Genomic DNA, 24,243 nt, shown 5'->3' with positions numbered 1-24,243 from the left:
GCATTTCATTTGGGTTCAAAATCAACAGAGCATGGGTATTTTCGAATTAGATCAAGGGTCGTAAGCTGCCACTCCTAGGGCTTGCATTGTAGCTAAGACTTTCCCCTCGAGCTCTGGCCCGCGTAACTTCCGGTGACATCAGTCCCTCGCGCGACTCACGGGTAATCCGGGATGGTAACCCTGGCGGCGGTGAGATATGATGACTGACCACACTGGCAGGAAGCTCGAGCGACGGGATTGATGCATCCATTAAGTTTGTAGTAGTCGATTCCACCTTCGTGGACAATGGACGGGTATGAGACTCCGAATAAAATTGCTCCAATTGGGCTGAATCATTGCAGAACTCAGCGAGCCCGTTAAGAATATGTTCTGGGGCCCGATACAGGTTCGCCGAGTCAATGTTTGTTGATCCGGATGGGGTAAGTGGGCTTCCGATGCTGCCAAGGTCATGAACGGGCCGGGTAATTGGAGAAAGTCGCGGTGAGACGCGGTCAAGTCCATCGTGATTCGGTGCACGACCTCGGAAATCGGACCGATTGTGGTTCTCGAAACGGCCTGCGTCTCGACTCGCCGTGCTACGGGTACTCACCAGCCGATTGGCAAGCAGGAGGAAATCGCCTTCGTCGGTGATCTGGGCCAGGATGCTTCCGGTTCGGTGGATGAATTGCGGATAACGATAATCTGGCTTCCCCCAGGAGTAGGATACTTCAACGTCTGCCGGGAATGCAGAGGAGGCTTCGAAGTCTAGCACGAAATCAAACTTCCGCAGTATGGCCTTCTGGTAATAAAGGCGATCCGGTGGTCCTGGTTGCGCAAATGACGCATTGTTGAATACTGTGTGGAGTGGTCCTTTGGGTGGTGGGACCTTGAGTTTGATCTCGTAGGGTTTCCGGAATGGCTGCGTCTTATCGATAGCACAGGCTTCGGCGATCGGCACCTGAACCAATTTCAGCCCAAATTTTTCAGCAGTTGAGGCCCAAGAAAGCACGGTATCTTCAATCAACTTGGGGGTGGTGCTCATCCAGCTGAGTTCGATATGGAAGCAATTCTCCGGGTTATGAAGTCGGTCCCAGTGAAGGTCAATCACTTCTGGCCGATTCGACCGCTTGCGCGGATCAACATCGTATTTCATAGATTTGGACAGCATGATAGCGACTTTGTTCTTCGCCTTGGAAGGAGTACTGGGAGTCTGTGGTATGCGCTCGTCGATGCTGTCTGATCGAGCTTTGAGGCTGAGGGGAGAGTCTTTGGCAGTGCCAATGGCCGGCGTCGACGGCATCGATTTGTCTGATCTAAGCTGAGGGAACCAACTTCCTCGAGACTCTGGACGAGTAACACGATAATCGGCACACACTTGATAGAAATAGTTGCCATCTCGGAAATTGTGTCTCTTCTCCACGTGTTGGAACAAGCCATGATCGATCAATTCGTTGCCAAATTTGACTGCTTGTTCACGGGTATCGATATCACGTATGTTTTGTAACAGCCAGGTTGTGAATTCAAACCCGATGAAGCAATTGTAGTGTAACCTCCAATGCCACCGTCGATCCATCATCCGGACGCCCTTTTCGCCTTGGATGATTTGCGCCAACGACATAAGACTGATGCTGGATCTGTCCAACAATTCCGACTCGGGTAAGAGCTGAGCAGGGGGGGTTGTCAAGTCCTGGATCAGTGAGAAGCAAACGGTCTAGCTCTGCTGTAACAATTTCCGATGGATTGCGTGTTTGGTACATGATGTTCAAAGGATTCTGATCTCGTTTGGGATTCGACGTCTCGAAAAGCTTTTCTTCTGGCGACACATACTTGAACCGTTGCCAGATATGGGTTAGTTGGCTGATCCCGAGCAAATGAATTTCTTCCTCGTTATCCTCATGGGAAGTTTGCAAATTGCGCCGAGAATTGGCATGAAGCTGGAGCGGAATCAAGACGTAACGAACTCGCCAGAAGTGCAGCTGCTGTGCTGGGTTTTGGAGATAATCTCGATGACCAGCCACATAGTTATCGGCATAGTTCCAATTGTACTCTTCGGAGGTTGGATCCAGCTTTATATCCTTCACTTCGTATTCCGCGCTCAATATTGTTTTCATAGCCGGTTGATATAGTGTATAGGTAGGCTTTCTGGGAGAAGTGACCACCGCAGAATTTTGATGCGTGAAGCGGGTCACTTCCACTTCTCCATCTTGGATGCAGACAAGTCGATGAATTGTGTTGCCCTTGGAGAGAAACATTGTGAGCCCATCGCGCTCTAGACCTCGGAAATCGAAGACGTTCAATGATTCAAGGGCAGGCTGCGCGGATACTTCAGCCACATGTTTTCCGACAATAATTTGGAAGCCATGAGAAAGCCGGAGCGAGATCATTTCTCGTAAAAGCACCCCACGTGTCTTTGGTGCTTCAATGCCTTCAGAATCTTCATTTGGGAAGACACGATATGGCGTCTGCAGATAGTCCGAGGCAAGCACACTAGCTGTTGGAAATTCTTCCGTCGTCAGTGGAAGCACCGCGGGAGACTTCAAACTCTTCCACTTTACCACGGCCACATGAGGAGGACGGGGATACGCATGTTGCCAGCGGCCAAACCAACTAGTATCCCGCAGCACGTCTTTAGGGGTATTGCATGGGTTAACAGACCGGACCCATGGAGACAGAGCTTTGCTGGGGCAGTTTCGCGCATATGGCTCGCGTGGACTATGGTTGAGAGTTATTTCGATCTTGTGATCGTTCGGATGATGTTCACCATGGCTCCGACTGACTTCGTTTGGTGCGGTCTCTACCGGCGGTGATCCATTGGGGCCCACCTGCTCTGGCTGTTCGGATTCTTTTGGTGAATTTTTGGGGGGTATTTTGATAGAAATCGGCTTAGCAGGGGTCTGAGAAACCTTGGCAGGTGTTGAAGATGTCGAAAGTACCTCGAAGACTGATGTAGTCGATGCTGTTTCTGACGGGCTCAAAGAAGTGATACTCCTGGCATCGGACATTGACCCAACAGGAGTTCTTTGGTTTGTCATGGGCAAAGCGCTGGCATGTTCCACATTGACTCCGGTGCTTGCTAAGGCTCTCGGGGGTGTAGCGCTCAAGCCTCGAAGCGCAAAACTAATCGTCCGAGAAATCCGCGAGGCCATGGGCGCCGGCGTCTTCTTCAACACTGGTTTTATGGGAGACATGCTCTTGCCCGAGCTTGGGCTTCTTGGTGTAGTCATATTTGAGTCAATTCTTCGAGGCCCAGAGTGCACAGAATCGTTCTCGTCAGCTGGATTCGTTTCATGATGGCGGAGGCGTGTGATAGAGCGGGCGGATAGCCGTTCATGCACTCCACCACCAGCAGCCTGGACTTCTGATTCACTGGGTCGCTTTGCCTTGGGCGCTTTGGTAGTCTGCTGCCGTTTCGGAGAGACAGCAAAAAGGGTTTCATCGTATTGGTCCATCCAAGACATCACTGCCTTGCGTGAACTCTGCATATCTCGAGTCTGCGATTCATTTTGGTCTGCCATGTTCTGGATAAAGGATTCCGGGCGGAGGCTATCACTGAGTTGTGCCTTGAAAGATGAAGGGTTCGTGAAACGGGTTTTGGGGGGGAACACGACTAGCTGAGCTGTAACTGGGCCAAGGTCCACGAGGTCTCGTTCCACGGCGACCTTCAGTAAGGTAAGGGATTGTGATATTCGCTTGTTCACTTTCCATGACTCCCATCATTTGGATCTCATACATGCGCACTCGTGGCGTGAAAGCCTTTGATGGCCGAGTGACAGTAAGCGAGATGGGCGCATTTGGATCTTTTTTCAAGATGCGCCGGGCCTCTCGATATGTTTCAGGGTTCCAATAGGAGATATCGAGCCAATGAGGGATTCCAAAGCTCCAATCTTTGGCTTGGGGAGTTGTCCGTTCCCTCATTCTGGTCGCGGACAGGTATGAGCTTGGAGAAAGATATGAGGATCTGCTAACAACGCTTGACAGGGAATGATGTATCTCAGAAGACATCCTATCCCTGTTAGCTTCATTGAACCTAGCCCCTCCCGAATCCCCAGAATCTCGGTCTACTGGCTCCCGGTATTTGAAGAGTGGCACAGAATGGAGAGGCATCGGACTCAAACAGACCAAGTCAATTGCTATGCCTCGATTCGCAAGAGCTTCTGTTGTAGAAGTTAAGGACTCGTAAGAGACCTCGAAAACGCCGCTACCGGGGGTGATAACAATGATCGAGGTGCCAGTGTGGACCATGTCTCGATCTATATGGTCGAAAGCCAGGTGAGCAGAGGCGAGATGAATGGCCTCTAAGATGTTTCCTCGTAAAGCTGAACTTGGGTGCCCGGCAATGGTCGCCATGTTTGGCTTGGAAGGGATCTTGATACCACTACCAGTTGCAGCATCAATGTCATCCGTTTTCAGGATTGACACATCTCGCAAAAAGGTCCTGAATTCTCTCTTCAGCTCATCTAAGATGGTTGTCCAATGACCGCTTGCCATATCATTTACTACCACACGGTAGAAGTCTCGAGTTGGAACTTTGTTGGGTCCGGATCTGCTGTTCAAGCTCCCAGCGCCGAGTTTGGGTTGAGTGGGATTCTTAGGCCTATCATACTCGACCCGGGTAAACAACACAATGGTAACCAGATGTTTTGCGTCCGAATTAGCCCATCGCTTGAAGAGCTCCGGGAGAAATCCATTGATAACCCGACTGAAGAGGATGTCCCCAGTCCCCTCCGAGTCAAAATCCCACATTTCTTTCGACATTTGGATGAATAGAACATATTTGGCTGATTCGCTTCGAAAAATAGGGATCGTTTGTGGCGAAAAATATCCCGAAAGACATTTTCTTTCGCGGATAAAGATGTTCTTCACAGTAGCTTTGATGCTCCCCATGAACATGATTTTTTGTCCTTTGTATATGATTTTATCTGATAACTCCGACATGACTAGTCTCCACATGTCCGATCGAACCATGTACTGATCGCGAAAGGCAATGTCGACATGAGACGCCGCACATTGGTCTCGATCCACAATCGATAATAGAACTTGCGTTCTATTCTTAAAACCAAAGATATTGGCGATGTTGTTTGTTACCGAAATCTCCAATTGAGGATTTCGAGCCTTGGTTTCTGGCGGAAGGGCCTTGACCACAAATAGACAACGGTTCTGCAATGGAGTCTTAAATTTTGAGGTGCTATCAGCTTGGGACGCCGAGTTGAGTTCCACATGGCCTTCGCGGGAAGCTTTTAAAGCGGCCTCGGGCTTTAGGGTAGAATAACTAGCATCGCCAGGCCCCCGCACGGGCAGGATCTCGACGACATCTCCAACTTGCACTTCAGTCTCGCCGAAAGCCGACGGGTTCAACAAAATCTCTTCACGCGAAAACGTCTCATCGTGGACCCAGAGCGCACATTGATGTCGCGTCCAGCTTGTTGAGGAGAGCCGAACAGTCCTATCATCTGCGGCTTGGTCGTGGTCGTGGTCACGGTGCGAGGTCTCCAGTGAGTGGGTGGAGCTGCTTTCCAAGCTCGCCGCGCTCACTTGCCTCAGGTGCGACCGCCGCATGGGCCCGCGCATAGACATTTCTATGCGCCTTCAAGCTTGCATTTCACTGCAATCGGGTATTTGAAATATCAGACTGCGGCCATGAGTTCTTGCAAAGAGATAGTCTTCGCAAAGGGGAGATACGATGATCACGTGAGTGAATCTGGTCACATGATATTCGTGCCTGAGGCAAAATATAGACTTCGATCCAAGTCATCCAAGTGCAGCTGTTGGCTTCCTACGGGCGACTATTGGGACCACCGATATATGACTCTCTTATTGGTTCATATTGCCAGGCAGTATTCAAATACACTCTTACTCTACAAGAACTAGTTAGTATATTGTTACGAATTGAAGTGTATCAAATTGAAGCTTATCAAAAAGATCGAAACACAAATTAGATCCTTTATTTCAAAGGTTCTACGTAGAAGTGTCTCAGGCTTAGAGTATGCTTTTCCCGCCTTTTTCTACTATCTACCTATAGACTAGAAAGGGGGAAAATATCTTGAGGACATCTAAGAAAAATAGGAAGCCCACGAAGAAACATATTTAGAAGACTGGTGGGAAGACTAGCTAATGTACTGTGAAAACTCCTACAAGAAAGATATCATTTTAAGCAGCCATTTACCCTTGTATGTTGTATAGAAATAGAAAAGAAGCTCGGTGGAATGAGTGTATAGGTATACTCAGAGATATATACTTAGAGAGGGCGGTTAGGAAATATGCGGGAGGCCGTATCCAATGAGAGGTTGGTGGTCTCAATATTCTAAGTCTCATAGGGATCGAACCAATGGACTCAATGGTCCATATATCCTTCCGCTGTCCCAAGTGCGGAGGAAACTATAAGCAAAATGGCCGGATCTGGGAGGAAACAAGCAGTCAATTGCTAGTTCTGAGCACTCCTCAATTGTGAATTTCTAGAGCCAGCCCTACACGTAAAGTAAACATGGATCGATAGCATGTTCAAGCAGACCGCCTGATGCATATTTCCTAGGGACACTAGGCACTATATTATAAGTAAATCTTCTCCCCGTTGGACTACATCAATCACAAAGGTCACTTAAGTGCATGCCCAGGTGTGATTAACCAAAGCGGAGTGATAAGATCAGAACAAATTGTTTGGAAGCACGTCAAGCATTGTAAATAGTAAACAGTAACAGATGTATGTACGAAATAGTAGTAGTGAGCATGATTATGATTGTATCGCACACGGCATATGTTCTAATTGTGATTTTTGTTAGAGAGGGCTAAAACGACCGATCATAGGGTGCGTATGTCGGGATGGCATTTTCAAACTGGCGTCTATATCATTCATTGAGCCATTAATGTTGGAGTCTCCCTCTCACACACAACCAACGGTGGTTCAACAGACCAACACACACTTACACACACAAAACCCCCGTAGGGGAGCAATGCCTCAGAGTTTGACCGAAAAGGTAAAATGTAAGCCACCTGTCTTAATCTTGTCTTCGGCGAGACTCTCCATTGGAGTGAAAGCGGATTTGAAGGCGGGTGTCTTGTTTTTTTTTGGGACATGCTTGGTCATGAGCCATGACCCATTGAGTCGATTACACACAAGCAAAGCAAAGACGCAGGTGGCTGAATTTCCGCAGGGTTTTCCGCGCCATCGACCCAGATCGGAAATTCGAATTTTGCTCAACCAGGCGGCAGAGAATGATCTTGGTGTCTTCGATAGGACCTGTCAAGTCTACCTAATTGGTTCCATTTCATACGGAGTTGATTTCCGGGTGGCCCCTGTGTCTTGCCTATCGTCTCCCCAAACCCAAAATGAACAACAACTCTTCATTACTCCCAACGGAGGTCTTGGTCTGTTCCAATTGATCCCTGGAGGCTTTTTAGAAGAATGAGTACTGAGTGGTGGGAATTTTGCGTGTGTTGCACTTACAGAAAAAGCCAGAGCAACGGGCGCATTGCCCCCAAGTCCATCCTTATCCTCGCGTCTTAACAGATTCAAAATTACAACTGCTAATACTTGGTGAGAAGCTTTTGAGGATGCTTCTTACTCGGTGGTTGGAGATTGTCGTTGATGTCTCGATTCATGCACTGGCGCATGTCATGGGGAGTGTCAGTGCCGTGAAACAATGGAGAAGCTGAGAGCGTGTGAAAATCCACCGAAATCGCCCAAGCGCGCCCAACCATCAGGCCTTTTTCATGCGAGGGAGGAAACTATTCCGGACTCCTTTTTGATGATGTTGCGTGTGAAAGTAGCTCTTTTCTTGCTTAGTGCACTTAAGCCCTCCGTGATGCAACCAGGTGGCGCACCCACCACTCGACCTTTGTCATGCAAGCTCACGACCTCCTCCGGTCTTTCAACATGTCATTAAGGTACTAAAGTCACCATGACTCCCTCGTGGCAGCATTGTATAGTTCAGTCACATCCACTACTTTTGGGCGCAGCTTTCGATGTGGTGTGGACATCACGATTTCATATCACGGTCAAATCATGACGTCCTTCCCCAGACATACAGTGACATCTTCTGGGTTGAATTACTCAATGCAGAGTTTTGGTCCTCAAAAAGCAAATGCCTTGCAGCTCGCAGCTGGTGCTAGCAAGCCTGCAGACATCCAGCTGCCCGACTTTCCACCGAGGTTGATCGCGCAATCAAACACGCCTGTTGAACTGTCGTACCGTTGGTACAAGGGACCCAGAAATTCATAATGAGTATTTCTATCAATGGGGTGGTGATGACCTGTTGTCTTGCTTACCTATGAGGGATGGATGATCGTGCTGGTATTGGTGGGTCTTCCATTCTGGTACCAAACAAGTTTCGGCCCACACTGAGGCATATTGGAAGGATGAGAAGGACGGCGCAATTGAAAACAAAGCGCTGGGCGTTTATTCAAAGAGGTCTCCTCATAAGCTTCAGTATTTTTGAGTCTGAAAGCACAACGACGACCCTCAATCAGACCTTTGCAGCAGCCTTGAAAGGGAGGGCAAACCCGGGGATAGCGCCACTGCGGACAATAACCCGTTCTTATTACCAAAACAATGTTGTGTTGATGCAATGGATTCATGATGTATCATGTCAGACCCTCAAATACGATGGTGGTATGAATGTCAAAGCATCGGGATTTGGAATACCGGTGATTCTCGGACCGAAAGAGGGCAATACGATTCAAAACGTACAATTTCACAACGGAACTGTCCCTGGGACAGAGAGAACATCAGTCTCGCGTGGCCTATCAAGGAGCATATTTCTGATCGGTATGCAATTTCCGGATGCTTCAAATACAAGGAAACCCCCAAGAGGCTCGTACAGATCACATATGACATTCATGCGATACAGTCCATATCCACAGTATGGAAGGGCTTACAATATATCCATGCTGCGTCAAAAATACCATCCAAAATGGAAAGCCTAGCCCTTATTGGTACCGCTGCCCTTAGTGGCGAACCGGTAAAGACCTCCGACATACCAGAAGGCCTCATTTCGGTCGACACCCACTTGTGAATCTCCACCGTACGGGGATCTTCTACTTGGAGTTTTGGCTTTTTTTTTTTTTTACTATTGTGCCAGGGGGGGGTTGGACACTTCTTCCGCGGTCTTCTAGTGTGGCCTCTGAGTCGGTGCTCCGCTAGCGTGTTGCGTCACGCGAAACCCCATTTTTATAATCAGATCCTTGAAGATATCTGGCGACATGGATGAGAACTTTGGTGCCCCGTATTCCGAATATTCAAATCTGGAAAATGAACTCAATTACGGCTGGGCTATGCCTGAATACCCGCAGCTTTACCCCGTCGAACTCACTGAAGTTGTCCATCGTCGTGATATCCGTGATAATTCTCTATTCAAGACCGACCGCGTGAATCCCAAGGTGGCCATCCCCCGAAACTCACAACCCAGTAGTTGGACTAGCAGTGGTCGAGTCAGTCAGGCTTGCGAAATTTGCCGTGAACAAAAAGCCAAATGTAGTGGCCATCGCCCAGCCTGTCATCGGTGCCTGGATTCCGGTGTCCAGTGCTCGTATGGCGACCGAAAAAAGGAGAAGCTGGCAAAGTACACAACATATTCCTCAGTTTCAACATCCTCTAACCGGTGATAGGCAGCTGAACCATCTAACTACACGTGTTGAAACCTATGATGCTCTACTTCGCGATATTTATCCCAAACTTGACGTCTCGTCGGCCCAGCAGGTCGATCAAACGCTGAGGGAGCTAAATGCACGCACTCCACTCACTCAAGTCATTACCCCTACCCAGACCCCTGCCCCATTCATCCATCCATCAGATCCAATCAATCATTCGGTTCTTTCTCCTGCATATCCAGGTATATCTATCTCCTCGGGGAATGTAGACTATACCGAAGAGGACTTCAACGGAGATGAGAAAGTACAGACAACGGGATTTGTGGGCGAGCACTCGGAGATGGCATGGTTGTACAGACTCAAACGCACTCTCGATCATAACACTTTGAAAGTAACCAAAGAGAACCCCACACGCCCTTCGATCTCTTCAGTGAACTACTTCCAAGATGACTCGGAAATTCTGATTCTTGACGATATCGACCTCGCATACCGGCCTCCGCAACAAATCGCCAATAAGCTCGTTGACACCTACTTTCACGTCGTTCATCCTACCTTCCCGGTCATTGGCAAGGCAATATTTTTGAATCAATATCGATCCTTCTATGCGAATCCGAACGTGAGACCTGGGAAACGTTGGATTATAGTGCTAAACCTGGTGTTTGCCATTGCTACCAGACATTCCTCTCTCCTCGATCAGCCTCTGACAAATTGCGATACCCATCGGAATTATCTTGCACGCGGGTGGAGGCTGAATGTAGGTAATGTGTTGCTAAATCATCCCGACTTGCAACAGGTACAGGTGGAGGTCTTGGCTGCTTTTTACCTCCTCTCGGTTGGCCAAATAAACAGGTTGCTTTCTCTTTACCTCATCCATTCTTGCATGATCGATTTCTGATCTGTGGGACTTGTTCATCTAGGTCATGGAGACTCATTGGAATTGCGGTTCGATCGGCGGTGACTATGGGTCTGAATATTCGAAGCGAGAGCGAGACCATAACATACCGTTCGAAGGAACTTCGATATAGGGCCTGGTGGGCGCTTTTTATGTTGGATATTGTGCTATGTGAGATTACAGGCCGTCCACCTAGTACTGGCGGCAGTTTTTGCTCCACTCCCTTCCCTGTTCCCTTCTCAGAAAGCGATTTTGGGAATACCCGTGTTGTGCAACTTATCACCGACCAAAGGACTCGAAGTGCCTTTTTTACCTCTCTGATTTCCCATGCCACCGAGGCTTCATCAATAGAGAGTATGACTCTGAGCACCCCAGGGAAGCAAGGGTTGGGCAATGGAAATCGAGACGAAAGGGCCAATCAGATGGGGACAGAGGATGTGACACCCAACTCCTCTCTGTACTTTCTGTATGCAGTGGATTTAGCTCATGTCCTACGGGAGGCTATTGATGTTCTGTATGCTCCCAGAGCAATGCAACAGTTATGGCACGAGATCGAAATTGCCATTTCCACTCTAAACGACCATGCTGATAACTGGTTGTCTCGTCTCCCGGCGGAGTTTGATTTTAGAACGTCAGAAACAACTCATCAATTTATACAGCATCGTGCCAGTCTGGCTTTCCGATTCTACGCCACCAAGCTGATCATCTTGCAGCCCTGTATCCGCCGTCTATCCCAGTCATCTGAAGCAAGCTCACCGGGAACGGTGTGTGACCATATGGCAGCCTTGTGCGTTCAGATGGCAGATCAAATGCTAGAACTGCTGCCCGAGGAGCCAGACTTGACTTGGCTGTATGGCATCGCTCCATGGTGGTGCATCCTGCACAACATCATGCAGTCGACTACCATCCTCCTCACAGAGCTCTTCACGCGCACTCATACAGGCACCACCAAGGCTGTACATATTACCGAGAAGATCAAGAAAGCAATTCGCTGGTTAAAAGTAATGTCGACCAAAGACCTTTCCTCGCAGCGAGCCTGGCTTATCTGCATGGAGCTTCTTTCACGGCATGGCTCAAAGTTTGGGTTCGGTGTCAACACCGAGCTCTAGGCACATGGATTTCAACTTCTTTTGGGAGTTCAATCTACAGCCAGAATTAATTGGTGGGGAAAGTGACTTGAGGCGATTTGTCTGCTTGCTGGTTACAACGACATATACCCTGCAACTTGGTCCATCCATCACGAGTTCATCATGATGCCGGAAATTCTTGTTCGTGTGATGTCGCAATTATAATTTCGGTTTATCTTTTACGATTCTCTTCGCCATGGTTGCGTCTCGCTCCAGCAGGTTTCTCTCTTTTCGTACGATTCATCTCTTGCGTTTATTCGCAAGTATCTTTCTCTGGTATACACGATAGTGGTTCTACCTGTATACCCCCTCCAAGCATTATGAGGTCACTTTTCAACTCAACTAAGACCAGAATAAGCAAGTCAACAATGTGCGCATCATTATGAATATCTCATTTGCTCTGGCCAACCCGATCAAAACTCATGACATGTATATAAATTCTCCGCCTCGTTGAAGAACGTATCAACAGGATGTAACAACCCAAGGTCGATATCTGACTGCGCTAGAAAATCTTGCATGGTCGGCTCTAAAAATGCCATTTCAGTCGTGTACCCACTGACGTTTTCTCTCAATGGATAGGAATATGCATCAATGCCATGGCTGTTCACAGGCTGGGTGGCGGCAGAAGCAAGGATATCATGTGTTGTTGGTATTAACGATGGCGGGGGTATAGATGTTGATGGGTTGAGTGCCAAGGTGTTCAGGAAGGAAGTAGTGGCTGTTCCCAGACCCGATGAAGGCCCAGACAAAGCTAGCGTGCCAGCGCCAGATGGCGCATCATCACTAGCATTGGCGTTGATATTGGAAGTCACTCCTCCAGGGGCAGCCAACTCAATACTCCCCCCGCCTCGCCTCACTCCCCGATACGCAGCCAAGCAGACCTTCACTTGTTCAAGATTATGATAAAATTCCGCCGCAGCCAGATTCCCGTTTTCGGTCATGGAGCGCAGCAGATCCAGCGCTGAGTCAAATCCCGTCATGTCCGTCGGGCTGCCGATCGGAACAAAGCTGGACATTGCCAAGATCAAAGCCGAGGAAAAGAGGTAGTGGGCGTGGAAGTAGCCAAAGGTTGGCATGGATCCATTGATCCACCGTGTCAGAATCATCGAATGAGAGTGTCGCGCTGCATGGATACATGCTTCGCTTAGAGTAAGGACGGGCTGGGAAACGGATACGTCTTCGTTCTCACTTTCGGACCCAATCCCAATCCCGATCTTGTTGGTACTATTGACGGAATTGGGGTGGGGTTTGCCCTTTTTGCTTAGTGTCATCAAGAGGTGTAGTAGGGTTGGGCGCGTAGTTAAGATCACACATTGGTTGAAGGCCATGTGAAGGGAGACGATGGGTTTCTTGCTCGATTCCAGGTCTTCCATGTTCAGTCTAAGTGATTCGGGAAGTGTCTCCACCCAGTGTTTCAGGGCTTTGAGAAGTTTTTGAACGCGCTGGAGAAAGGTCTCTTGGTACTTTCTCCGGCTGTAAAGTCTCGTAATTGTCTCGCCAACTATGCGTGCCAGCTTTATGTTGGCCGTCATGTATTCTGAGTCGGAGAGTTCTTCTTCGTGGCGCCAGCGGGGGGATATAGTTGATGGCATGTCGACGTGGATATCCTCATCGAGTATTTGCATTGGGAGTCCCATTTTGGACCCCCACATCCGGTCGAAGATATAGATTGTCCACCATATTTGGATGCGGTGTTGGCGTTCCACTGGGTCGATAAGCTGTGATTCTGGGATATTGTGATTCAATCCGATGGTCAAACCCATCCGCATGGCGTTTCCGATCAGGATGTATGCTGAATGACGCCGATTGAGATAGTATGAAAAAAGAGACTTGGGATATGGTAAGTATTTTGATTTCAGACAATGGTACATGTTGAGCCACATACCAACAATAGTAGGGTTTCCAAATGTGTAACGCTGGTTCTCTCGGGCAGCATCTGGACTAACCCCATCGAGCGGGCAAAGTATGACGTGCCTGGTACCCTGGAGCCAGAATTGGGCTCGGATCGGATTGAATACGCCTGACCGAAGGCGAACAGGGCGAAGAATTTACACTTGTTAGCCGTGCAATCAAAATCTTGAGTCTGGTAAATCTCTTCCAGTTTATCTAACGTCGACTTGCGCATCATGAGGTGGTACAGATGCCCGATCTGGTGGATTGCTATCCGGACCAATAACCGAGCATGGTGAAGACTCGGCCACTGGATATCGGCTTCGTTCGCAGTGGTTATTGCCTCTTCACGCTCGTACTGTGTTCGGGGAATATGTGGCATTGCGCTATTTCCTGACAAGAAACGGCGGAACCGTGTTGCGAATGCTGAACATGCTGCCTCGCCGATGTAGATAGGTGGCGAGGAAGGATCATACCGGTGGAACCAGGCTCGATCTCCAATCAATGGATTCTGTATGCCTGTTCCATCAGGAACATCTGCTGTCCTGGAGGGGCGTCTGCTGTACACCTTAGTATATTGTGTGGGTCATGCCGTAGAAAGTCAAGGGGTGTCTACCTCTGCGAGGGGTCGTTGGTCTCGGCAACGTGGGCCGAAGTGATCGACCGTTCCTTGAGCCGCTGATTCTCTGCAAGTATTTGATCTAGATAGCTAATCAGACGAGAATGTTTCAGCTTCTGATCTGACACGCGTGATAGACAAGGCTTTTTTTAAAAAAGAAAAAGGCTTGATCTAATAGTATCCTGTGGCTTGGTTTGCATACTTCTCACTAACTCTCACCTGGCGATCTCGAGTAGCGTAGGCACATTCATCAGCGAGTCCTACCGCACGACATTTGCTACATGGCTGGTCTCCGGAACACTTGATTTTATGCGAGTGGCATCTTTGACAGCTATCAGTGCCATGCGTCAGTGCTTGGTGGCTTCGGCTTGAAATATCTTATCTGAGATACGCACGCGACAAATTTCCTTCTTTGGGAGTCTCGACCTTCCTGTCCCTCATCTTGTGTAGGAGCACGTCTTTTTCGTGTCATGTTGACAAATCCTTTATTTTTGGAGCATTTCAAACGGCGCGAAAGATGTTTGCATGCGGTCGGAGATTTGGAAAGCCTTTCCCGAGCGTTCGGCAACTTTGGGGGATCGCCGAGATGAAACTGACTAATCAACTTGCTGGCCCGCTGCGCTGGAATCTTGCAAGGCCTGCTCAGATGAGCATAACTGCATACCCAAGTGGGAACAAATAACGTGTACTCCAGATATTGGGGTTTTTCTCTTTTAGAGTCTCCATATGGCGAAATAATTTGCTGTCAATCTCTATTATTATCCACAAAATAATCGAGCATGCCTGTTTATCGCGATCTATACATCAACTCTATTTATCTATCATGCAGGCATTTCATATCGCCTATGATGCAAAAGAAATATGCAGGGGGGAAGCGCCATATCGTTGGAATCAAGACTTCGCATCAAGGCCGAACTTTCTCTCAGACCATCGTTGCATATCAATGCCCCATTTGGTGATAGCAAGTACTAGAAAACCACTTATTATAGCGAAAAATACGCCTGGGTAGACGGTTAGATACATTTCTATCATGACATTATTGGGAAACTCACAGATTGTAAATGTCCATCCTACTCCGATAGCACTGATCACCGGCTCAACAGCCGCCGTCGCTGCAGCAGCAAATATATACTGCACCACATACTTTGCGCTAATGACCTCCGAGCGGACATGCGGCATAACCTCTGCAAGATAAATGTTTAGCTCGGGAATATGTAATGTATGAAGCAGATGACGCTTACCAGCCGAATAAGTATTCAGCCCGTTGAAAGCCCCCAGAAGGCCTACGCCTGCAAAGAAAGCGGCGATAATTGGCACAACCATACCGCCCACTTCTTCCTGTAAGGTCCAACAGTAGATTAAGGTTGCAATTGGGAGGACTCCAAATAGGGTGGCAAGACCACTATTAAGTCGGTCCTGAGGTAGGCGCACCCCGTTTCGTTTCAGGATCCATTTCTTCACAGCGCGGTCAGACAGCCTGCCGCCAACGACGCTACCAATCAGAAAGCCAATTCCAGGGGAGAGGTAGAATAGGCCGCTAACGAGTGGAGTCGTTAAGTTGAAGCGTGGATTGAAAATTGAGCGGGCTGATGTGAGAAGTGCGTATTGGAATGTAGAAAGGAGGCCACATGTGAGGCACTTTTTGTTTGTTAGTCAGTCAGTTAATTTGATGTTGGCAGATAATGCTTACTGCAAGAAAAACGTTGGGATACACAAATTGACGAAAGATGCGCAAGGGATTGAACATGCTTATAACAGTGGAAGCCTTCCAGGGTTTGTTGGAGTCGATGATTCGATTCTTTTCTTGGATACTTGGTACGAAAAGAAGAGATAGGATGAGGCCGAGTAAAGTCATCGCAAATTGCAGCCAGTAGATAATGCGCCATTGAGCAAATGTGACGATGATGCCGCCGATGCAGGGTCCTAATTAGATAGTTAGCCATCTAGATCCAATGACATGCATATCTGGTGTGATAGTTTGGACAGACCAATTGCAGGTCCACTGACAGATCCAACCATGAAGCAGCCAACAGCAGTTCCACGCACAGTCTATCAACTCTTGTCAGTGACCAAAAAACAATCAAAATCAACCCAACATACCGGTTCAAAGATATCTGCAAGAATAGTCTGCCCAGCAACCATGAAGAAGGTGCCTGTAAAGCCTCCCAAAATTCGCATTGCGATAAACATGTGTAAATTGATCGCCGCGGCGGTACCCGCCGAGCATGCACAAAGCACAAGGATAGCTGCATTATAAGCATTGCGACGCCCGAATATACTGGTAATAGGACCCCAAATAAAAGACGAGAAGCCCATTGCAATCAGTACACCGGCATTAGTGACATTGAGAATCTCCGATGTGGTCGAAAACTCGGTAGCGATCTCCGGGATTGCGGGCAATAGTGAAGTACTGGAGAATGTAACAGCCAGGGTCATCCAGCTCACGATAAAGAGGATGAGGCATTTGCGCCATGTTGGAATGTCATAGGCATTTGAGGGCTGAGGTTTTAGGGCCAGGTCGTCTTCTGATTCCGAGTCGTGAGGAGAATCTACCTGCGGGGTTGTTTTCTGGGACTCGAGATCTGGCCTAGATACCATGATTGGGCGTTAGGTGAAATTAGATGGTATATATTCGATGTAAAAAGTTGATCGCTTGTGTTTGCATGTCTAAAGTAGTGAAATGAGGTACACAGAAAATAATCCAACAAGACTTGGTGGACATTTTGTACGAAAGAGCTCTCGGCATGTTGGTGCTGTCGCCGAAGCGTGGTTTTTTCTCGCGTGGAGCTTTTTTTTTTTCTCTGATGTGGATCGGAAAGCACGATCGGCATGTGTGGCCGAGTGCTTCGTTTTGCTTCTGGCGATCTAAAAAATGTCAAAATAGTCAGGGATAATAGGGATATTTACAATCATAGTGACCGTGTGAAGTTGATATCAAAGTGCCATTTGTGGCTTGAGCTACCTCAAACATCAGGCCTCTATTTCCTTACTGTCCACTCAGTCCACTTCAGCACCAATTTGACAACACACAAATTCATAGTTGTCTGTTCAGTGCAATCCCTCTCAGTGTGTTCTAGATGCGGAATATGCTGGGAATTATTCCCGCGCGTTATATGCTTCCTCCCATGCCACACACTAAACACCCGACAACCGACCCAGCGCCAAGCTGACGCTTCCCCACGCAAGCTTTCCTCTGCTCGTACAAAGAGATCGGCAAAATGGCTTGGCGAAGTTGAAGCTTTCAATCTAGCCCGCCAAGAGATTTTGTGTCCCAGGTCTCGGGGAAAAAGGAGATGTCGACGCAAGGGATAACGAAAGAAAAACATCGGTTCTAGGGAGAGGTACTTGATCACTCTACAAGATCCGACGACGCAATATCATTCAGCTATGGACCAAAAAGAGGCACTGAATGTCAAAGCATCCCCTTCGCCTTTACACCCAGTGGAAAAGCACCACACAGCTCACTTTGTCTTAATCCCCCAACCTAGTAACCATCCCCGGGACCCTCTGGTATGGCAGCAGACCTCCAAGCATCATTGTCCCTGAAGACGGACTGATGATACTTCCAGAATTGGGCTCTTACCCGCAAATATGTAATACTGGCCGTGTTATGCCTCGCATCCTTCTCAGGCGCTGCTGCGGCTTTATCGGCACAGCTCAATCTGACTGATCAGGAGAAGTTGTATAACAAGACGAAGCTGGAGGAGTCCTATGCAGTATGTATATGACCTCATATTAACTGAGACTTTAAACATTGTACGGCTATCAAACTTCGTATCATCCTATCTAATACCGCCCAGAATTCAGCCGCCCTAGCTGGCATGGCCGCAGGCCCATTTTTCTTCGCCCCGATATCTCACATGCTCGGTCGCAGCTCCGTGATATTCTGGTGTGTGCTTCTCGCGCTAGTATGTCAGATCTGGGGCGCTGTCATGACTGATCCTGGCGACTATATCGCATACGTGATGTCTCGGCTCTTTGCCGGCTTCTTCGGTGCTGTGCCAACAGTGCTTGGCCCTCGCATTGTGACCGATCTGTTCTTCTTGCATCAGCGAGGCCGCGCTTTTACTGCTCTACATATGGCGTTTTTGTTTGGAACTATTGCCGGTCCGACGTTCTCGGGTTTTGTTTCTGCACATTCGTTCTTTCCTGTTGAATTTTGGTGGACAGTCGGTTTACTAGGATTCACGCTTCTCTGTTGTTTTAGTTTCCTTGAGGAAACTGGTTTTGACCGGGAATGCTTTGAAAGGAATCCCGATATACCAAGTGGAATTTTCGCTAATAGATTTGCTACTTTCTTCTTCGGGCAGAAAATTGTCTTGCCGACTACCTGGAAAGAGACGGTGAGTATAGAGAAACCCCGGAGCTTGATGCCGTACTATGAGAATCAAGTTCGACCTAATATTAATCGGACAGGCCAAAGTCGGAATCACTCCCTTTCTAATCGGAATGTGTCCTATGGCCATGATTATGGGGGTCTTCACGCTAATATCCTTTGGGTTCTACGTGGGTGTCAATGCACTCACACCGGTATGGCTCCAGAAACCCGTTTCGGAAGGTGGCTACGGGTTCTCACTGGAACAAAATGCGGCATTCACATTCTGCCATTGGATTGGCATCATTGTCGTCCAATTCCATGGCCATTATCTGAACGATTGGTTACCGCTCGCACTGGCACGGCGATACAACGGCGGTGTTTGGAGACCCGAGTATCGACTGCATGTCCTGTGGCTTCCTAGTCTTGTGATCAACCCAATTGGCCTGGGTATCTTTGGTGCCGCGCTGCAGTATCATCTACACTATATGGTACTTGCACTGGCGGTTTTTATTGTGACCGTTGGGTCACTGGCTAGTGTTCCTGTCACTGTGAATTATGTTGTGGAGTGCTTTACGCAATATCCGGCTGAGGCTGGTATTGTTATTGGTGCGTATCGCATTGTGTATGGATTGACAATTAGCTTCTATATCAATCCTTGGGTTGAGGCTGTGGGTGTTGGCTGGGTTTATGGTATGATGGCATTCTTTGCGGTGTGCTCCTTTATGTTTGTTGTGCTGCTCATGTGGAAGGGACATGCTATTCGCAAGGTTCAATTTTCGAGCCTTGGATCTAGCGAGGAGGGCGAACAGTTGCTAGATTGATGATACCATATGATTGGTGGAGTGGTTATGGATCGTAATAGAAGGGTAAGAAAAAGAAAGTTGGTGTTGTGTACTGCGCGCATATTGTGAATATATGGGACCCTCACAAGGTCCGTGTTTTTGAAAGGAGATTACAAGGGTTACACGCAAGTTGGATTAATATTACTTGTATTTATTGTAACCCGCGTATAGTTAACTTTAGCGGAGATCGAAGACCCACGGCAACTATATACGGGGCCAGCTCAACCCTTAAAGGTCACTCCAGCCGACTCCCGGGAAGATAAGCCTAACGCAAGCTATTTAAGAGGAAAAAGAAATTTTCATAGCTCTTTGCTTTTACATTTGCTTCAAATCTCATCGCATTTTTCAATCCAAATATTTCTAACTTACGGAGACTTCTAGGTTTCCACTTGGAGGTTCAGGAAAGGATCTAGAACTTACCCATCACCATGAGATTCCTCGTGGATCGGTCAAAACTGACTGTTGTAGTAGCAAAATTCTCTTGTGGAGCGGTATGGCCCTGTGCCCTTTGATTATCATTGGAGATTTCGCTAACAAAACGTATAGCCCCGAGCGGGCGCAGAGAAGGGCCCGCAAGCCATCATCGACACCGGGGTTTTTTCTGATATACGGACAAGGACCAATATTGCTCTTGATTTCGTTGAGTTGTCTCAAGATGACCAAGGGTCTCAGATTCCATCAGATACGGACGTGATGGGAATGAAGAAACCACGGGAAGTGAGTGCGGCTTCTGCGCATATCAGTAGCTCTGTCTACCAACAAGCACGGCTAGGACGATTTGTGGTTACTTTGGGAGGTGATCACTCCATTGGCGTTGGCACGGTGTCCGGAACGGCCAAGGCTGTCCGTGAAAGATCATCAGGCCAGGAATTGGGTGTTTTCTAGATTGACGCGCATGCTGACATCAACAGACCGGAGACCAGCTTGAGCGGAAGAATTCACGGTATGCCAGTGGCATTCGTATCTGGCATGGCAAAATCTCCGAAAAAAGGCATCTTTGATTGGTTGGAGCAAAACCATTTGATCAACCTTCGGAAATTTGTTTACATCGGTCTCCGTGATGTAGATGAGGCTGAGCAGGAGACGATAGCTAAAACCGGCATTAAGGCCTTCACTATGAAAGATGTCCAACGGTAATCCCTGGTGCCTTGGTAATATGAGATTCTGGCTTCAAGCTCACACGCTTCCAGGTATGGTGTTGAGAAGGTCATGGACCTAGCCCTCAGTCATATTGGAAGTCAAACTCCGATCCATGCATCTTACGATATCGACTCCCTGGACCCGAAGTGGGCTCCATCCACTGGGTTTCCAGTAGCATCGGGGCTTTCACTGGATGAAGGCGTGGTTATTGCGAAGCGTCTTCATGAAAGTGGAAATCTGATTGCCTTGGACCTGGTTGAAATCAATCCCGACATTGCTACTTCTCACCTGAATGTGACACTCAATGCGGGCTGTAAATTGATCAAAAATGCGCTAGGAGTGGTAGATTGTCCGTGAATGCTAACTACCAATACGAACCATGCGATCCTCTCTGAATCACACTAGAAAGCAAGTAAATAGCCTATAGTCACTACTTCTACCACCGCAGCTAAATTACTCGGCCTTTTTAATACAGCAAAGTAGCTCCAATTGTGGGGTAGATTACTTAATACCCTTAGTTTATCCTATCCTATAAAATCATTATCTAGTATCAATTGTGGTGATAAGAGGACGATTAGCCTATTAAAAAGCGAGGATACGGCTTTGGAAACGAACCTTGCTTCGGCACGTCGATATTTAAGACAGGAGGTCAGAGAAGGGAGGATATAGGTCAAAAGGTGCCCATAGTAAGTAGTATAGCAGTCGATAGCCTCACGGAATTGCTCCCTCGGCAGAAGTATAAAGCTTTAATAGGCTGCTAAGGATAACGGATATAGACTATCTGATAGCGTAAGAGAGAGAGAGAGATCAATATGCCGATATATATAGAGTATCTAGCAATCCTATACCAGTTTCGCTAAGCGAGTGTTTCAGAGCATGAAGACTGGGATACCGGGGGATTTATTAATCTAGCATGTTTAGTAATATAGAATTGGTAATCTGCGGCCCATACTCCGTATAGATTGCTAGGAAAGCGGATACTGCAATGGAGAGATTTGAACACCATTGATTGGACCCCTCCATTTCACGATATCAAAGGACCTCGGGAAACTTATTGCCCCGCTCGTCACTGGCCCATTTATACCTTGAAGTCCCCCTATCTTGGAGTCAAAGGAGAATTGATTATCAAAGAAGAATATCCCCCTTCTAATTCAAGTACTAGGACTATCTTGTTCGATTCATCATGGCCTCGGTATCTTGGCAGAGCATTGTCGCAGAAAAGAAAGCCAGCATTGAGAATTCAATTCCAAATGATTGGAAGATCAAAAATGCTCCCTCGGAGGACAACTTGATGGATTTCCCCGAGCGATGTGGCATTCTCTCACCTTTTGATTTGGAGGTCACAAGTCTATCGGCGACAGAACTTGTTGGCAGATTAGCTACCGGCAATCTCAAAGCAGTGGATTTGACCCTTTCGTTTTGCAAAAGAGCTGCCGTTGCACAGCAGCTGGTGAGTCTAGCTGGAAAAGATTTCATTTGCAATTAAACTGATTGTGATCAGCTCAATTGTGTGCATCTCTTTTTCCCAGAGGCAGCACTTGTACAGGCCAGGCAACTGGATGAATATTATGCACGCCACAACAAAACCGTCGGGCCATTGCATGGTTTGCCGATTTCACTAAAGGATCAATTGCGGGTCAAGGTAACGTAAAAATATCTATAAGTAGAGCTTCACCTGACTGGTCTGCAGGGTACTGAAACCTCAATGGGCTATGTTGCCTGGGTTGGAAAGCGCGACGAGACTGACTCGGTTCTCGTTAAACTTTTGCGGCAAGCTGGAGCAATCTTCTATGTGAAAACCAGCGTACCTCAGACATTGATGGTTTGCGAAACTGTCAATAACATTATCGGGCGAACTGTGAATCCGCGGAACAAGAATTGGTCTTGTGGCGGTAGTTCTGGGGGTGAGGGCGCCATGGTTGGAATTCGTGGATCTGTGATGGGCGTTGGAACCGACATTGGTAGGTTTCTTTTGCTCCGCTGTGAGAAAGGCCTAAGAATCCTCACCGCTGATGCATTGTGATTTTGATTATAGGTGGCTCTATCAGGATTCCTGCAGCTTTTAATTCCCTTTTTGGAATTCGTCCGAGCCACGGTCGTCTACCGTATGCTGGTATGGCGAATAGCATGGAAGGTCAGGAAACAGTGCATAGTGTTGTCGGACCAATAGCACATTCCATTCCTGGTATGTACTTTTGGTGATACCCACACAGTTCGATCATTAAACCATCACATTTAGATCTCAAACTCTTCATAAAGTCGGTGCTCGAAGAAGAACCGTGGAAGTTTGACTCCAAGGTCATTCCATTGCCTTGGCGACAGAATGAAGAAGAAGTGATCAAATCTAAGATCACCCACGGAGGTTTGAACATAGCTACCTACCATCACGATAGCGTTGTACGTTTTCCGCCCTCTATAGCGTCACTACTCTACGTGAAAACTAATGCTTCATAGGTACTTCCTCATCCTCCAATTCTGCGAGGAATCGATATTGTTCGTTCGACACTTGAGAAAAACGGTCATAATGTGTTCTCCTGGGCTCCTCATGAACACGAGCTTGGCGTCAAGCTAATTAATAAAATCTACGCTGCAGATGGTTGCACAGTAAGCTACCCTAAATCATCATCCCTCCTAGTTCAATTTGAGAGAAGGGCCAAATTCTGATGCAAACAGGATGTATACAAAAACATCAATGCTTCTGGTGAGCCTGCAATCCCCAACATCAAAGATCTGTTGAATCCCGACCTTCCCAAGGCGGATGTGAACGAAATTTGGGATGTACAATTACAAAAATGGCATTACCAATGTGCCTATCTTGATAAATGGCGTGAATTGGAAGAGAAGATGGGACGGGAAATCGACGCGATCATTGGGCCAATTTCTCCAACGGCAGCTATACGTCATGACCAGTTTCGATATTATGGATATGCATCCATTTTCAATTTGCTTGACTTTTCCAGCGTTGTCATCCCTGTCACGTTCGCTGACAAAGAGAAAGACCTCAAAAACTCGAATTTCCAGCCTATGGGAAAGATTGATGCTGAGGTTCAAGCTGAGTATGACCCGGAAGCTTACCACGGTGCTCCCGTAGCGGTGCAAGTCGTTGGACGACGCTTGAGCGAGGAACGCGTTCTGGCTATTGCGGAGGAGATAAGTCGGCTTCTGTGAAGGTGAATGTATTCTCTCTTTTAGTCGTTCGGTCCAAGCCTTTTCAGATTCATTTGAGCTAGTCATAAAGCTCCCGGCGTCTTGAAGGCAATCCAGAGTGTATTTATGCATGCTTGCCTTGCTTCCGTGTTTCATCCCATAAAAGAATAGATTAGTCTATTATTAAGGTAGGATAGGCCTCTTACATTTGCAGAATTAATGTTCCGTACCTAAATTGCCGATTAATCCCAGTATGGCTCTGGCTGATACTCAGGCACCGAGTATGCCCACTAATTCAATGCGATATAAATGCCTGTTCTAGTTTTCTTAGACACAGCGATCCATTTTGATCCATTAAATGCAACTTTCACTTAGACCAACCCTAATTTGGTACGATGTCAGCGAACTACTGCCCTGCTTCAATATGGTAATAACTCGGTTAGATGCGCACCGAGAGGATTTTTCATCCTATCAGTTCTTCTGTCCTGTTTATTGTTAGCCAAACCTGCGGCTGAAGTTGGCTCGCAATGTCATGACTGACGTGTGTTGTCCGTATCCTCTTTTCCAAATTGTTTGAATTAAACACAAGACCCTCTACTCGCGATTGTCGTGATTCTGTAGAAGAGCCAGGGCTAGAAAGCACCTCATGTATATTGCCTTGGCATCGCGCAAGTTCTACCCATAGGGCAAAATATGACATGAGTTTT

At 47.6% G+C, this 24,243-nt stretch overlaps 6 protein-coding genes across 6 annotated transcripts; 4 read left to right on the top strand and 2 right to left on the bottom strand.

Annotated features, from left to right (window-relative positions):
* Window positions 1–46: 46 nt before the first annotated feature.
* Window positions 47–5,553, bottom strand: iml1 (GTPase-activating protein IML1; the record flags this gene model as incomplete). The annotated part of the gene is made up of 3 exons (XM_056673162.1): window positions 47–1,666; window positions 1,707–3,638; window positions 3,688–5,553. 3 exons carry the CDS (start codon window positions 5,551–5,553, stop codon window positions 47–49), a joined length of 5,418 nt encoding a protein of 1,805 aa, XP_056536681.1.
* Window positions 5,554–9,174: 3,621 nt separating this feature from the next.
* On the top strand, window positions 9,175–11,562 carry N7500_002015 (putative C6 transcription factor; the record flags this gene model as incomplete). Its single annotated transcript, XM_056673161.1, has 3 exons — window positions 9,175–9,533; window positions 9,580–10,410; window positions 10,479–11,562. The coding sequence occupies 3 exons, from the start codon at window positions 9,175–9,177 to the stop codon at window positions 11,560–11,562; spliced, it is 2,274 nt and encodes a 757-aa protein (XP_056536680.1).
* Window positions 11,563–11,993: 431 nt separating this feature from the next.
* Window positions 11,994–16,687, bottom strand: N7500_002014 (MFS transporter; the record flags this gene model as incomplete). Its single annotated transcript, XM_056673160.1, has 8 exons — window positions 11,994–13,298; window positions 13,466–14,030; window positions 14,087–14,171; window positions 15,142–15,273; window positions 15,331–15,727; window positions 15,780–16,012; window positions 16,078–16,138; window positions 16,190–16,687. The coding sequence occupies 8 exons, from the start codon at window positions 16,685–16,687 to the stop codon at window positions 11,994–11,996; spliced, it is 3,276 nt and encodes a 1,091-aa protein (XP_056536679.1).
* A 789-nt stretch (window positions 16,688–17,476) lies between these two features.
* N7500_002013 (uncharacterized protein) lies at window positions 17,477–19,228 on the top strand (the record flags this gene model as incomplete). The annotated part of the gene is made up of 4 exons (XM_056673159.1): window positions 17,477–17,599; window positions 17,659–17,805; window positions 17,890–18,432; window positions 18,506–19,228. The coding sequence occupies 4 exons, from the start codon at window positions 17,477–17,479 to the stop codon at window positions 19,226–19,228; spliced, it is 1,536 nt and encodes a 511-aa protein (XP_056536678.1).
* Window positions 19,229–19,677: 449 nt separating this feature from the next.
* N7500_002012 (arginase) lies at window positions 19,678–20,746 on the top strand (the record flags this gene model as incomplete). Its single annotated transcript, XM_056673158.1, has 4 exons — window positions 19,678–19,740; window positions 19,796–20,092; window positions 20,135–20,382; window positions 20,440–20,746. 4 exons carry the CDS (start codon window positions 19,678–19,680, stop codon window positions 20,744–20,746), a joined length of 915 nt encoding a protein of 304 aa, XP_056536677.1.
* An 826-nt stretch (window positions 20,747–21,572) lies between these two features.
* N7500_002011 (amidase) lies at window positions 21,573–23,557 on the top strand (the record flags this gene model as incomplete). Its single annotated transcript, XM_056673157.1, has 7 exons — window positions 21,573–21,839; window positions 21,891–22,031; window positions 22,080–22,350; window positions 22,425–22,574; window positions 22,629–22,786; window positions 22,844–22,993; window positions 23,063–23,557. The coding sequence occupies 7 exons, from the start codon at window positions 21,573–21,575 to the stop codon at window positions 23,555–23,557; spliced, it is 1,632 nt and encodes a 543-aa protein (XP_056536676.1).
* Between the last annotated feature and the right edge of the window lie 686 nt (window positions 23,558–24,243).

Source organism: Penicillium coprophilum, assembly GCF_028826855.1.
Source record: "Penicillium coprophilum strain IBT 35676 chromosome Unknown utg000002l_segment0_segment0, whole genome shotgun sequence".
Classification (NCBI taxonomy): domain Eukaryota; kingdom Fungi; phylum Ascomycota; class Eurotiomycetes; order Eurotiales; family Aspergillaceae; genus Penicillium; species Penicillium coprophilum.
Note: the sequence above shows the minus strand (reverse complement) of the source record. Positions and strands in the feature narration are given on the sequence as shown.